At 32.8% G+C, this 16,267-nt stretch overlaps 2 protein-coding genes across 5 annotated transcripts in view; both read left to right on the top strand.

The window, feature by feature from the left end:
• The window catches only part of LOC149615763 (SIN3-HDAC complex-associated factor), a 52,625-nt gene extending 40,252 nt beyond the window's left edge, over positions 1–12,373 (top strand). For 3 of the 4 annotated variants that reach the window (XM_089856602.1, XM_089856603.1, XM_089856605.1), the window contains exons 3-5: positions 1,150–1,315; positions 2,584–2,887; positions 4,372–12,373. In XM_089856602.1, the coding sequence (XP_089712728.1) occupies positions 1,150–1,315; positions 2,584–2,887; positions 4,372–4,633 (732 nt within the window). In that variant the 3' untranslated portion in view covers positions 4,634–12,373. The remainder of the gene's footprint in view (positions 1–1,149; positions 1,316–2,583; positions 2,888–4,371) is intronic. The other variant, XM_089856606.1, reaches the window with a different exon arrangement.
• Positions 12,374–12,781: 408 nt separating this feature from the next.
• Positions 12,782–16,267, top strand: part of LOC149615759 (uncharacterized) — a 66,346-nt gene continuing 62,860 nt past the window's right edge. Inside the window, exon 1 of the mRNA XM_089857472.1 lies at positions 12,782–12,938. The gene's annotated coding sequence lies outside the window, so the exon portion shown is untranslated. The remainder of the gene's footprint in view (positions 12,939–16,267) is intronic.

The following is a 16,267-nucleotide window of genomic DNA, read 5'->3' as shown; positions in this document are numbered from 1 at the left end:
GGATAAGTTGGGCTGTCATATCTTGAAGTATTTTGACCGTATCTTGTAATATGTCAGAGTTATGAGCTTTCAAAGCTGGGGGTCAAAGGTGTTCTTATGTAAATTGATTTTACTTGAGCCCTGATTGGGATAGGTTAAAGTATTTGGGATCGTTAGATAGAGGACAAGTTGGGCTGTCATATCTTGAAGTATTTTGACAATATCTTGTAATACATTAGAGTTATGACCTTTCAAAGTTGGAGGTCAAAGGTGGCCTTATGTAAATTTATGTTACTTGAGCCCTGGATGGGATATTTCCAAGTATTTGGGACCGTTGGATAGAGGACAAGTTGGGCTGTCACGACAATATATTGTAATACCTTGGAGTTATGACCTCTTAAAGTTGGGGTCAAAGGTATCCTTATGTAAATTGATTTTACTTCAGCCCTGGTTGGGATAGGTTAAAGTATTTGGGACCTTTAGATAGAGAACAAGTTGGGCCGTCATATCCTCAAGTATTTTGACAATATCTTGTAATACCTCAGAGTTATGACCTTTGAAAGTTGGAGGTCAAAAGATGTCCTTATGTAAATTGATTTTACTTGAGCCCCGGTTGGGATAGTTTAAAGTATTTGGGACCTTTAGATAGAGAACAAGTAGGGCTGTCACATCCTAAAATATTTTGACCATATCTTTAAATAGAACACGGTTATGACCTTTCAAAGTTGGGGGTCAAAGGTGTCCTTATGTAAATTGATTTTACTTGAGCCCAGGCTGGGATAGGTTAAAGTATTGGGGACCTTTAGATAGAGGACAAGTTGGGCTGTCACACCATCGAGTATCATTTCCCGTTTCTCTAAATCGGGCAGAGTTATGACCTTTCAAATTAGGGGGTCAAAGGTGTCCGTCCATTCTAAGCTTAATTACCCTAGCCCTGTTTAATATAGATGCAAGTGCTTAGTATGGTTGTATAGAGAACACTTTGGGCTAACTCAACCAAAATAATTTGCCCCATATCTTTTATTGGACCCGAGTTATGACCTTCCAAGTTCGGGGTCAAGGTTAAGATGCCTTTACAAAATTATACCTACATCGATTTCCCATATGCCAGAGTTGAAACGTTGCAAATTTGGTAAATAACCAAGAAATCGGTTGTATTTTGTAAAACAGGTTGTTGATGTCAGAGAAAAATCGGTCAACAAAAAACCCAAAGCCAAGACGAGAGCCAAACGTGTGGTCAAGAAACTTAAAACGAAGGTCATCGTTGATAACATGAGAGAACAATTAAGGCATCAGTTAAGGCATACTAGCGGTGGTCTATCTGATGACGTCACAGGTACGTGGTCACCTACCTTTTCTCTTCTTTTTTTTTTCTTTGAAAATATTTACTAAAAATATAAACACCCAAATATTTTGAACATTTTTTTGTTATCGTGGAATGTTAAGGGGGGGCGTGTTTTTGTGATGTCAGAGATCACGTGTGTTATTGTAAACGTTGTTATCGGAAAATAGCCAAACCCAAATCCTATACGCGATAAAATGGAGGGGACTTTTGTGTCAAGTTCTTGGAAAAATTTGGAATAGTTCAAAATGAACTCTTACAGTTGGTTAAGATTTTGAGCACTGCACTTTAGTTTTGGTTCGCAGTTCGACAAGAAAGGTTTAGAGCTTAAGAACGCGGTCTCTAATTTTGCGAAACAATTTTTTAATAAGTTTAGATTAATTAATAAATTAGTGATTTAATAGTTTATGTTAATTCTTAAACTTAATAATTAATTAAATTCACTTCACGAGAATCATGGGGACTTTGGGTGAATTTTTCGTCATTATTTTGGGTAATTACCATAAAGTGTTTCTTTAAAGTTACTTTATCTTATCTTAGTTAAATAAATCGATAGATAATTAATAACCAAGTATTAGTTTTTTTATTTGAGAGAGATTTTGAGTTTTTATCAATGACCAAACATATTTTGTGTATTTAATTTTTGACCCCCTTCTGATACGAATATTTAGTTTAGCATCGCAAATTGTCGTTGTTGGTACCAAGAAGTGATATCTAATTTATTAGGGAGAAGGTATAAGATGCCTCCTAAGTATTCCCGCCCGCCATAGTCCTGCAGCCCCCCTTTCAAAATACAAGGGGGGGACGTAAAAGGAGGTCCCGGGCTATTTCGCCTCATCTCCTCAGTCGGAAAATATGAGTGTAATTTTCGTCATTCGCGTCGCGCCGACATGCACGAGTTTTCAAGATGCTGGTTGTAATTTAGAGGCGGGGATTAACTCTACGTTTGGACTGGAGATACAGCTAGAAATGTGGCGCGAATTTATACCTTCTCCCTAGTAAACTAGATATCGCTTCTTGTTGGTTCCTTAGCATTAATGCCATGGGGACTCGGGGAGTGCCCTTATCAGTGATTGATATCAATAGGAATGCATACAGCTACTAGGAATGATTGTGTACAAAAAATTCTTCCCTTGTTATTTTCTATGAATTCGGTTATGTTGCTAATTTAAATGTAACTTAAATATTTGTTAATGTTAATTAGGTCTAACAACGGGACACGACGTTTCTGTTCTCTTTTTGTCATCCCATTTCTTGCGTAGTAGGTGATGACAGTTGTAGCGACGAATGCTCAAATTTTTCGCCGCCCCAAAGTCGAATTCCAAGTCCGGAGTTGTCCGACGCTGACTCTGATGACTCTGGTATTGATGACAAGGATGAAGAAGATGACGATGATGTTGAGACGCGTAAGAAATTGAAAAGGAAACGCAAGAATACTTCCAACAATAAGAGATCCTCCTCCGGAAATACGTCACCATCTTCGGGACGACGCAAGAGATTCAAGACTAATAAGAAATCAAATGCTGTTGATATTACACCAGTTATCGACTTGTCCTTTTGGAAAGAGTAAGTAGTTTTAAGTTTTTAACCTTTCTGTTTTGGGTTATGTGTGGGTAATTGAGTGATTTTTCGGTTGGGGTGAAGGTAAGGTTTGCTAGAGATGTATATTGCATGGTCGTAGTAGTTGGGGCGAAGGGCCAATTGAGTGCTCTCGGTTGGGGTGGAGCTAAGGTTTGTTAGAGATGCATATAGAGAGCTTTCAGTTGGAGGAGGAGCCGAGTCTCGTGACATAATTTACGCTGCCATATTGGTGGGTTTAAAGCAGGAATGAAGCTGAGACCACCCATCCAATATGGCTACCAGAACAGCGGCAAGACTTTGGAGGGTGTGACGTACTACTATCCCATCTGAAAGCTCTCTATTGCATGGTCATAGTAGTTAGGGGGAAGATTCAGTTGAGTGCTTTCGGTTGGGGTGGAGCTAAGGTTCGCGACAGACGCGGCTATCGGTGAGAGGGGGCAGGGGTCAAAGATGAAACCATCAATATGGCCGCCGTGTGATGTACTAACCGCGATGCCATGGGTCTGGAAAAGTCAGGAACTTTCAAAATTGGACAAAAAGGTCAGGGAATTTGATTAAAGTTGCTGAAATATGAGCGCTTCAATCATCCAGGTGAACACCGTATGTCGAGGGGCTAATCACTGTCAAAATTTATTAACATCTATTACGGATTACGCGTAACCATTTTAGCACTGTCAAGGGCAGGAATTTTACGGATTACGCGTAATCAATTTAGTACAGACTTGTTCACATATTACACTGAGTGACCAGCCCCTCGTCGAATGTTTTGCGTTTAAATATTCATAAAATATTATTTAAACTAAATTATTTACAAATAGGTATCACTCGTTGTTATATTTAAAACAATAACAATTAAGCCTAAAAACGTCAGGGAAAATCGTAGAAAAGGGTCAGGGAAAACCCTGGAAAAATTGATGGAATTTGAATCTGAAAATTCCGCCGTTGGTACAAACTTCAATAGCGTATTAGAAAGTTATCTGAATAGCTATCTTTATGAAACTCGGTGTAATTACTGTACGAAATATCTACTTTATCATAGTACAGTCGGTTTTAGTCTACGAATTCAGAAACCAGGGATAGATTTAATTTTAGAAGCAGGAATGGAGAACGGTTAGTATATACTTCAGTTAGACTCGTAGAGCCCCTCCCTCCAACCAACACGTAACGAAAAGTTTAAATTATCTTACTGGCTGCTCACTTAAAGTACGTTTTGATGACGTTGCTGACGGGGACGGCGAAAAATACGTAATTCCTTTTTACCTCTGTCGCTATGACCTTCCCGCCTCTTCTTTCATATCCCCCCCCGTCCCGTTAAAAGGGGGTCCGGGACTTTGACGCACGCCCAGATTACTCTGTTCTCCATTCCTACTTCTAAAATTAAATCTATCCCTGAAAAACCGAAGATATCAACCAATATCTAAAACAACCCCAACCCTTTCTTTGTCTTCCTTTCTTTTCTAAAATCTTAGGGTAAAGATATGTTGCGGAGTTATTTACCGCGGACCCAATGGCGAAGTTTTAATTTGTCCACCGCTACTTAAGCCTTGCAAATGCAGGCTACAATCTCAATCTTCGACCACCAGTTCCAGTCCCATATCGGAAGAAGAATTGTCCGAACCGGGAGATGGTGGACTCATTGGAGTTGGACCATCTAAAATGACGAATTACGTCACAACGACAACGACGTGTCTCGATGCCGAAAAATCCCAGCAGCAGATACACAGTAAATAACGAAAACCTTTTTACTAGACACCTAATAAAATGAAAAGAATAATAATTATTTAAGTTATTAATTATAATTATATTATTAGTTTTTACTCCCCCCCCTCATACGTATAACCAATCAACCGAAATATTTAATTTAAGGAAAATTAAAACCAATTTAAATTAATTGGTTTTAATAATATTTTTTACGTTATTATAAGCAAGATAAACAATACACGCATTAATTAATCAGTCATAAATTTCATTTCTATTATTATTTAAAATATTCATTAGTTTTTTTTTTTTTTTTTCAATTTAATTTTTTTTTGCAGACGCCATTTTGTTTTGATTTGCGTATCATAATTAATTTTTTTTAATTTTTATTTAATTAATTATCGGCTTTATTAATTGATATTTAGGAAAAAAAAAAGCTTCAATTTACCATTAACGAAATTAAAGTTAATTGGGATTAAGCTTACGATATGAAAAAAATGGTAATTAAGAAAAAAGGGTTAATTAATTGTTGAGGAATTAAATTTTTATGGTATAGGAACAAAAAAATTTAATAATTAATCAAATTTGGAAAGTTTATAAAAAGGAAAAAAATTATTATTATTATTTTATTTTTCCCGTTTTTTATTGCGGTCTTAGAATGCCTTAATTTCAAATTGGAATTATGGTGACTTTAAGGCCGTTTTTAAGGTTGTAATTAGTATATATAATTATATATATATATACAAGCATATCCATATACCATAGCACGCCCGTTAATGAAATTTTAAGCTTTTTTTATTGGTTGATTTAGAAAAATAATAAGGTTTTGTTCATATTACGCTTTGAAAAAGATTACGAAAAAATTATAATTATAGCTAACAGAATTTTTGAGGATGTTTTTGCTCTAAACCCTAGGGCTTCCATTTTAATTATGGAAGAATTACGTACGCGCCTAATTATGATATATTTTAATTGCTTGAAAATTAATATTTAATGCCCAACCCCACCCCCTTAATGTGAACTGAACTTACGTTAAACATTCCAACATATATTTTTTTTTGTGCCCCTGAATCTCTCAGTTTAAATATAAATCAAATTGTTTAAAAGTTGAACACATTCTCTGCATATAGTACAACAATACATATTTTTTTTCGCGTTTTTCTTGCGATGACGTAATTGGTATGGTATTTATGAAAAGTTGGAAGTGCGAACAGGACGAATGTATCTTGACTAAGTGGTGAAGATACGTTCACATACAGGTTTTATTTTTTTTATTTCCTATTTTTTGTTTAGATAATTAAACTGATTTTTTTCCGAAGGATGTAATGCATGATATCTAGCATCTTTAGGAGTGAAGGGTTTAGGTTAAGTTATCGCGCGTAAAATAACGTAAAAATATATCACACTTAAAATAATGTGATCTTAGCCAGCTGGCATAGTTTTGTTCGCATCATCATTTGAATTTTTTTTTTAATTTAATATATTTTCGTAGCTTTTAAACTACGCACAATAATACTTCGCCGCTACTTTTCATAAAAGAAAACCAACTATTCTCAGCCAAAAAAAAAGCATACGACTTAAATTTAAAGAAATCATATTTTTGTTACAGAGCCAATAGAACTTTTTTAAATGAGTTAGAACCTCATATAAACTAAACTAATATGAACCCGCAGATAGTACAGAACAAAACTGCAACGAATAGTATTACAATTTATTTCCACCTCCGAATAAATACCTCTTTGTAAATAATAAGTTCGTTTTTAACTAAACCCCCCTCAGAAACAGAAAATGTGTTACAGTTCAATTTGAAGTAGTTCAACAGTTGAAAATTGGGTTTCAAGACACGTGTTTGAATAGAACATAAAATTACCTTTAAAATGAAATCAACCGCGTTAAAATCGGACCATAATTAAGGAAGTTTGAAATTTTCAAACTTGGAAACATCCATGACTCATGGAAGTAAATTTTCAAACTTTCTTATTTATGGTCCGAATTTAACGTTCTTTGGTATCATTTTAAAGGTCTCGTCGAGTTCTATTCATTTAATTGACTTGAAACTTAATTTTAATTAAACTTCACCCCCTCAGATCGTTTTAACAAATAAACTCATACAGAAAACAGACCAAATCAACACAAACATTTAACGTACAATCTTAATTCTCTGACTGACAGTTTAATATTAATTTTACGCTATTGCAAGAATGTTTTCAGATGTAAAAAGTGTTTAGAAAAACCCCGGTGAAAATCAAATATTGTTGTTTTGGTTTTATTTTGAAAAATTACGCAAGTTTTTCGGATATTAAACGCGATTGGAAAATGGTTTATGGCTTGGATAATAATATACGCGTTACCCGGCTTAAATTTTCAAATTTTGAAAAAAACAAAACAAATTGGAAATTGGTCGGTAACTGTTTTGTTGGAAAAGATAAAAAAGAAATTTGAAAGATTATTTTTCGTTTTGATTGAATCGTCGTCATTTTGAAATTTGAAAATTTTGTTCAAATTTAATTTTTAACTTCTAAAATTGGAAAAATTAAACGTGAAATTTGAAGAAAGGATAAGTCAAAGTTATCAGTTTTAAGCTGGCTTGACTGAACTTAGGAGTAAAAAAACAAAAATGATAAATTCCAAAAGAATTTTGAAAATTTAAAAAAACGATGTTAGTTAAATAAGATAGATAATCGAAATCGTAAATGTTGGATGATGAATTTGAAGTATGAAGAACTTCTTTAGGTAATGTATTTGATGTTGATTGAAAAAAAAAATGATGAAAAACTTGAGTAATACATCGGAGAATCAAGAAAAAAAAATGATTGAATTACCCCTTTGATGGATTGTTAAGAAGCACAAAATTGTTGTACCTGTACAGGTTTGGAAAAAAAATCCAGAGACATGTTAAGTGTGACGACGTTTTTAATGAGAAATTGAGATTGAATTCATGAATGTGATACGGTTATTTGAAGTCTCATGAAATACCTAAATGAATTTGTAGCATCGAATAGAACTCGTTTTAAGCTTCAAAATGAAATCAACCGCGTCAAAATCGGTTCATAAATAAGGAAGTTGAGTTATTTTCATGAATTCATAACTCATGAAAATTCGGAACTTTTTTATTTACGGTCGGATTTTGACGCGGTTGGTTTCATTTGAAAGCTCTGTTTTCGCTCTATTTGAATGAGCTACGCGTTTTCAGGAGTCGCGTTCACATAACCGTTAAAGAAAGGATTTAAGGTTTGAAGAAAAAGTTTTTAATACATAAAAGTCACGGTTTGAACGTTTTTCGCTGCAGTGTAATAATACCCGCCAAAGTGATATATTTCCCCTAGTTGCTATTTCAACCTCCGCGTTGTGCAAAAACTAATACTGCATTTTTTGCTGCCGAGTCCCCATTTTAATGTTTGTGTAAAATTTCAAATTCGTGGATGAGAACTGCCACCTTTTCCTTTTTTTTTTTAATTTTGTTTTTAACAAAAAACAAACAAAAGTGCGAGTTGTGCCTAAGGTTGTGTTTTAGGTTTGAAAATCAAATTTGCAACATGAACGTGAATAATTTCAAACTTATCTTTAAAATTTCAAAATTCCACCTTATGGCCAAAAACTCGGTAACCTTCCATACATGCCTTTTGACACAACAATAAGAACATTACTAGCGTTACGTCAGTATATATAACGCCATTGATATTTAATATATGTAAATTTACCCATTTTTCAATGTGTTGCTCAGCATACAGTATTGTCATCACGGTCAATGAATAAAAAAAAATATACGAAAAAAATAACAAAAAAAACATACCATTTTTACCTCAATTTTTTTCTTAATAAAATTTCAAAAAAAGAAAAACAACAACTTAAACCTAACGACCGTTGGTAACCAAAACTTAATTTTATTTAAAATCCAATATGAAAAAAAAAGAAAATTCCAAAAATTTAAATACTTATCCCATGAGTTATGTTTTTATTTAATATTTGAATACTACTCACGAAAAGCTTCAAAATGACACCAATAACGTCAAAATCGGTTGATAAATAAAAAAGTTGGAAATTTTCATGACTCATGAAAATTTCCAACTTTTTTATTTATTAACCGATTTGGACGTTCTTGGTGTCAAATTGAAGCTCTTCGTGAGTAGTATTCAAGCTGAATGAGAAACATAACCAACTTCCAATTTTTTTTACTCAAGAAGCATCTTAATATATAAAGAATAAACGGTGCGGTAACATTAGGTGACTCAAGTTTTTTAGTTTTGTATCAAAATCGGTATTTCTATTTATTGAATACCGTTAAAGAAAATACATAATATCGTTCCTCAAAACCTTTTTTAAATTTTAATAATATGCAAGTTTAAAAAAACCAAAAGAGTTTCCAGTAAAAAAAAACAAACATACATAAAACTACTAAATTCGAAAAAACAACAGATGAAGGTGCCTGGTTGGGTTATATCGTCAAAAAGAGTAAACTTTTTAGGTCAAAAAAATACAAAACTTTACAATAATTTTTTTCCTAACAAAATGTTTACGGTAAAGTAAATTTTTAAGCAATACTGATGAAGAATGAGAAAAACATATATTGTGTACGCACACCGATGGGATAATATATTGTTATGAGTTTAAAGTTTGATTTTTCATGATTTTTAAAAAGAAGAATCAGTGCTTTTTTAAGTTTTTGAGAGTTGTTGCTGGGGTTGAAAGGTCGACACATATCTTTAGGGATTGGTTCATAAACACATCGTATTTATACAGTCCGAAATTGGCTCATGAACACAAGAATACGGCACTAAATTGGCTCATAAACACGAATACACTCCGAAATTGGCTCATAAACACATTAATTCTGTCCGAAATTGGCTCGTAAACACATGAATACGGTACAAAATTGGCTCATAAACACATTAATACAGTCCAAAATTGGCTCGTAAACACATTAATAGTCCAAAATTGACTCATAAACACGAATAAGATCCAAAGTTGGCTCATAAACACGCGAACACAGTCCGAAATTGGCTCGTAAACACATGAATACAGTTCAAAATTGGCTCATAAACACACGAATACAGTATAAAATCGGCTCATAAACACATTAATACAGTCCTAAATTGATTCATATACACATTATTACAGTCCGAAATTGGCTCATATACACATTAACACAGTCCGAAATTGGCTCATAAACACATTAACACAGTCCGAAATTGGCTCATAAACACATTAACACAGTCCGAAATTGGCTCATAAACACATTAACACAGTCCGAAATTGGCTCATAAACACATTAACACAGTCCGAAATTGGCTCATAAACACATTAACACAGTCCGAAATTGACTCATAAACACATTAACACAGTCCGAAATTGACTCATGAACACATTAACACAGTCCTAAATTGGCTCATAAACACATTAACACAGTCCTAAATTGGCTCATAAACACATTAACACAGTCCAAAATTGGCTCATAAACACATTAACACAGTCCAAAATTGGCTCATAAACACATTAACACAGTCCAAAATTGGCTCATAAACACATTAACACAGTCCAAAATTGGCTCATAAACACATTAACACAGTCCAAAATTGGCTCATAAACACATTAGCACAGTCCAAAATTGGCTCATAAACACATTAACACAGTCCAAAATGGGCTCATAAACACACGAATACTGGCTCATAAGCACATGAACATAGACTAACATTGACTCATAAACACATTAACACAGTCCAAAATGGATCATAAACACACGAATACAGTCCACAATTGGCTCATAAACACGAACACGTTCCACAATTGGCTCATAAACACGAATACACTCCAAAAATGACTCATAAACACATTAATACAGACCAAAATTGGCACATCAACACACGAATACAGTCCAAAATTGGCTCATAGACACATTAATATAGTCCGAAATTGGCTCATAAACACATGAATACTGTCCAAAATTGGCTCCTAAACACATTAACACAGTCCGAAATTGACTCATAAACACATTAACACAGTCCGAAATTGACTCATAAACACATTAACACAGTCCGAAATTGACTCATAAACACATTAATACAGACCAAAATTGGCTCATAAACACACGAATACACTTCCAAAATTGGCTCATAAACTAATAAAAGAAAAAATATGTCAATTTCCTGGATATATCTGTCATTCTTTCAACATGAAATTAAGAACCAAGTTATTATTTCCAACATGATATAAAAATAAACCAGCAATAACTAAACTTAACGCACCATGCAAAATGAAAACTTTACCAAAAAAAAATAAAGGCTAAAATATGGTAATAAAATACAAATTAAATTAATTAAATTTAATTTAATTTTAAGGGACGTTTAAAAAAAAATGTGATCCGTTTGAGTTTTTCACTTTTTTGTTGCGGAAACTGAACATAAAGACAAAATAAAAAAAATCAAGCAGCTAGTCGTAAAAAACAAAAACAAAAACATCAATTTTCACTGCCATTTTTGTGAAAAACAAGTGTAAAATTATTAAAAAAAAAAAACAATTTAAGATAACAAAAACAAAAACAAAAAAAAAACTACACCCTAAAATGTCCCTAGTCAGATATTTAAGACGTAGTTGAATCGAAATAAACATTAAAAAAAAAAAAACTTTTCAAAGGGTCCATGTGAGTGTTTAAATGTCCATTTGAAGTAAATTGTTTTTTCTAAGAAAATATGTGAAAAAAATTTCAATAAAAAAATAAATACATACATACATACATTAATTAATTAATTAATTGTAATTAAGCTTTTCGTGTTATAACATAATATATTTCAAATCATAAATAATTTTTACAAAAAACAACAACATCAACAACAGCCAAAAATAAAATAAAAAAAAATAGAAATTAATTGGAAAAATAAATTTATTTCACACTTAATTGTTTTTATATTTTTTTTTTTTTTAAATATGAAAAAACAAAGCTCACAATAACAACAACAACAACAACAGTAGGTAGCTCAAATTGTAATTAATTAATTAATTTAAATCGCTAATTAACTGAGGCGTAAATTAATAAAGCAATTAAGTTAATTAACCAAGGAAATTAATTAATGTGAGCTTAACCCCCTCATTTAATTTTATTATTTTTTTTAATACCTCATAAATGTTTGTTTGTTTGATTTCTTTTGCGTAGCGTAAACAAATAATTTTTAAAACCAAATTAATTATTTAATTACGTAATTAATTAATTGACGAAAAGCTAAAACCGTAAAAATTTAATACTAAATGTTCATAAAAATATTTGGATGTGTAGTTTAATTAATTACCATGAAAGGAAGAACCTGTTTTTATTTATCAAGAAAAATTTGTTTGTTTTTTTGTTTGTTTTCATCCTCCAATTGTAAATATATTTATTTTAATTTTTTCAGTGTATTTTTTAGTGTTTTTTTTTTTTTTTTTTTAAATTGGTAATCAAAATTTATTATTAAATATTACCGTAAAAGTTTTTTGGGTTTTTTTGGTGTTAGTTATTTATTTTTATTTTTTTTCCATCTATCTTTATTGTCAGATTAATTAAATTAAATTTAATTCAAATGTTTTAGTTTTGTTCCTTATATTGTTTTGAAAATTAAATTAAAAAACTATTATTGCGCAATTTTCACCAACAAACGTCATTTGTTAATAATTTTTAATTGCTGCTCTATAAATGATATAAAAAACATTACCTTATCCATGATAATTTGTACGATACAAAAAAACATTTTTTTGTAAAACTTTTTTCTATTTAAAAATAAATGAAAGAAATATTGCACTTCGAAAGTTTTCAGTTGTTAATTAATTTATTTATTTTATAATTTTCGGAAATTTCGCTCTAAAATTTGAATTTTAGTTCATTTTATGGTCACCAGGAAGCAGCACCTTACGGGGAAAATGTTGCTTTTCATAAAATAACAAAGTTTCAATTTTAGTTTATTTTTTCGTCACCAGGAAGCAGCACCTTATGGAGGCAAAATGTTGTTTTTCATAAAATAAGGTATCGGAATTAAAAATTCTGTTTAAATTTGCTTAATTTATGTTTAATTTAGATTTGATAATTTTAAATCATTTAATAATTTAGCTCAATTTAAATTATTAAAATTAATATCTAACAAAACCGTTAATTCTCTTCATAGTTCAAACGTTTACCGCCAGGTGGAGATATGTTCTCTAACGATTAGTCAACAGTCGGTTTTTTGGTACGGAACTTAACGTGTCGCGACTTGTTGTGAGTGTCTGAACATTTTCTTAAAGTTTATAGCGAAAAAAGTGAATTTAACATTAATTTAAGTGTGAATTTGGATTAACGGACTTCAAATTCATCTAGAACGTCCATATCCAGTGTCCGGTAAGCATCTAAATACGTTTAATATGTCATTTCAAAAGTTAGTCATAAGAAAATTCCCGCCGGTTTTTTGAAACCAAGGCTTAGCGCGAAATGAACTTTTTTAATGAAAAATTCGCCTTATTACAATGAAATATTAATCAAAAATGTCTTGATTAGAATCAAGTCCTAAAAAGTATCGATAAGACTGAGGTTATCACTTGTCTGAAGGATCAGATATTAATTTTTCTTTTTAATTGAAACTTAAAGGCATGCTTAAGAAAAAAACAACGTTCCATTACCGTTTTCCGTTGAAATAACTTATTTTACAGGTAATCAATTTCAAAAATTTACTTATCTCGGGTTTTCGGGCACAATTCCATTCCCCCAAAACATTTTATCATTACATTAATTACTTTTGAGAGAGTACGTGTATGACATTGAGTTTTAAAAGGTTCCCTCATTTGTGCCCGGTATGCTTCGCAGTGGATACGTTTTAAAACAATGGCGGAAAATTAAGTAGGGACAGTTAGATTTTTACTCGTGGTTATGCAAAATGATGTAATGTCTAGTGTACTTCAGTCAACAGTCATACTGTTCATTCTCATAGCTCAGGACATGATTAATGCTGCTCACTATTTCTCTCTCTAGTTTCAAACAATGGTTAGAGACCATTCAGTGCCACAGGTCGCACATGAATATATTTCAACTACAGTTTACATCAATTCTCCGTGGTCGTACTATTAGAGGGTTAAGCACTAATTTGTTCAGAACATGTCTCGAAAGTGTGCTTGTTGTAAGTTTTTAAAGCAGTGTTGCCAATGTGTGGGTAATTTCCCACATCGTGGGAGATTTAGGTTTGGTTTTAGGCTCTGTGGGGAAAAAGTAATATTTTTCCGAAATCAATCAAATGTCGGAATTTTCCTGTTCAAGGGTTAATAGTGCAAAATTTTCAAAAATGCACTAATTTTAACTGCACAGTTAAAATTAGTGCATTTTCGAAAATTTTATCCGGTTTAATAATTTCAAGCGACATTTTGAAATAAATTCGGTGATTTTAAGTTTGGCACTGAAAAAAAAGAAAGCATATTTTGAGAATTTTAAAGCTTTATAGCATTTGTACATATTGTCAAAGCCATGCGGAGTGATATTCCATATTAAACTTAGTATGATAAAATAGTCCAGATAAATATGACTGTAAAAAAGGGGGTGTGGGAAATGCGGCAAATTTTTAAAATGGAAGTGGGAACATCCACTTTCTAACATTAGCAACACTGATTTGAAGGTTTTGGTCATGGCTAAACAGACCGCTCATTCAGTTTTTTATTGTTTTAAAGCTTATTTTGACACGTTATCTCTCAAAAGTAATTAATGTAATGATAAAATGTTTTGGGGGAATGGAATTGTGCCCGAAAACCCGAGATAAGTAAATTTTTGAAATTGATTACCTGTAAAATAAGTTATTTCAACGGAAAACGGTAATGGAACGTTGTTTTTTTCTTAAGCATGCCTTTAAGTTTCAATTAAAAAGAAAAATTAATATCTGATCCTTCAGACAAGTGATAACCTCAGTCTTATCGATACTTTTTAGGACTTGATTCTAATCAAGACATTTTTGATTAATATCTGCTCCTTCAGTCTTCATTTTAATTAAGATTGTTAAGAAACTGTTTTACATTTTCAAAATCTACACTAAGCAGAAACATATAAAAAGGGGACCGTAACTTTAGCTCAATCAGTCATTTATTTATAATGATACTCCAAAAAATAAAAACGTAACTCATTGAAAGTTTGTATTCTTATTGTAATTAACATAATACAATTTTTTACAACCCTTTATTGAAACGCGAGGCGCTCCCCTAAAAATTCCACAAATAGGACCAAATTGACAGTTTTACACAATTTTTTAAAACGCTGATTTATGTCTGTTTAACCTTTAGCTCAAACTTTTCATAAGCCCAATATGAAATTCGGATATCCTTAAAACTTCTCAAAGACGATCCGAGATTATCAATTTCGAACTTTTTTTGTAGCATTAACTAACGTCTGTTTGATATTAAGCTTATAAACCTTAAACACAAAATAGTCAGGGCAATGCCGACTCAGTTTATAAGGGCTACCCTAAAAGTCCACAAAGGTGATCCAAGATTGTTAATAAATACGCCTAAAAAGTGCCCTCTTCAAAATATGTAGCCGGGGAAAAGAGAGCGTGATCGAGTGGGCTATGCTAGTGGGTATTTTGGTAGTAAGTAACGGGGGTTGGGACTCCAGGCATAGCCCGCTCCATCACGCACTCGACAACGCAAAGCAACTCGCGCCAGCGTGGGAAATAAGGCGGTAACACAGGGCAAATGACGAGTTTAAAAATTGCCTGGTACAGTTCAAAAATTAAATCGGAGGGGGGTCAGTGGTCCACGAGACTACTAAAAAATTCAAGGGTAACCAGAGTCCACACATTAAAATTCTAATATTTTAATTATCCACTTCCTTAGCTTAGCAGACGACGTGCTCTGGCCAATTAGCCTATTCACTTTAAGGGCCGCGCATGAGAAGTTGCAATGTTTGGGGGCATGAGTTATAGCGCTTCTATGGAGTTAAACGTGTAAACTAAACTACGATGGACGTATGGGAGACCTTTTGAAATTCAATATTAAAATAAAATGCCTAGTATTTAAAACTGAGATAGTACAATTAAAACCATGTTAAGAAATAAAGTGTTTAAGTTCTAATGGAAACGGTGCATTGATACTAGTAGGTTAAACTCACTAAGCCTCGGCGACGGTATGGGATCATCGGCGATGACCGCCGATGCCGTGCCGAAAGTGCTGCGTATAACACGCTCGTAAGCCTTGGCGCCCAATTTAGTGAGTAGAATTTCATTAAATTCCCTAATTTTACGTCTATCAATTGAATTCGATAAAATTTCACCTCGGAAGTTCAATTAATACTTTTACAACAAGTAATAAAACACTGTTTTATAAAAATAAACTCGAATGCGTAGCAAATAAGGCAAAAGGAATGGTTAAAAGTACTGCACTGCACCCAAACATTCTTTCTACGCATGCTCACCTCTCGAAATTTCCCCCCCTGTTCACCCCCGCTCTACCGGTGAAAAGGTCTATTGTCACGGACTAGTTTATTTATTCCAAGTCAGGAGGGCTCTGGCCTAATGTCCAGTTTAAAAAAATCCTTATTTCCCACCCTGACTCGCGCTATAGCGCAAGCAGCTTGCGACATGGATATATGTTCTGAACTCAATGCTTGCGACGTGTTGCGCGTGATCGAGTAGGCTATGGTCCGGTCAAAAGAAATCTTCAGTTCAGCGTTGCAAATAAGGCGGTGGCACAGGGAAA

This window comes from Phalangium opilio, unplaced genomic scaffold (genome assembly GCF_054372755.1).
Source record: "Phalangium opilio isolate 3A_F unplaced genomic scaffold, DU_Popi_V2 ptg000217l_1, whole genome shotgun sequence".
Taxonomy (NCBI): domain Eukaryota; kingdom Metazoa; phylum Arthropoda; class Arachnida; order Opiliones; family Phalangiidae; genus Phalangium; species Phalangium opilio.
Note: the sequence above shows the minus strand (reverse complement) of the source record. Positions and strands in the feature narration are given on the sequence as shown.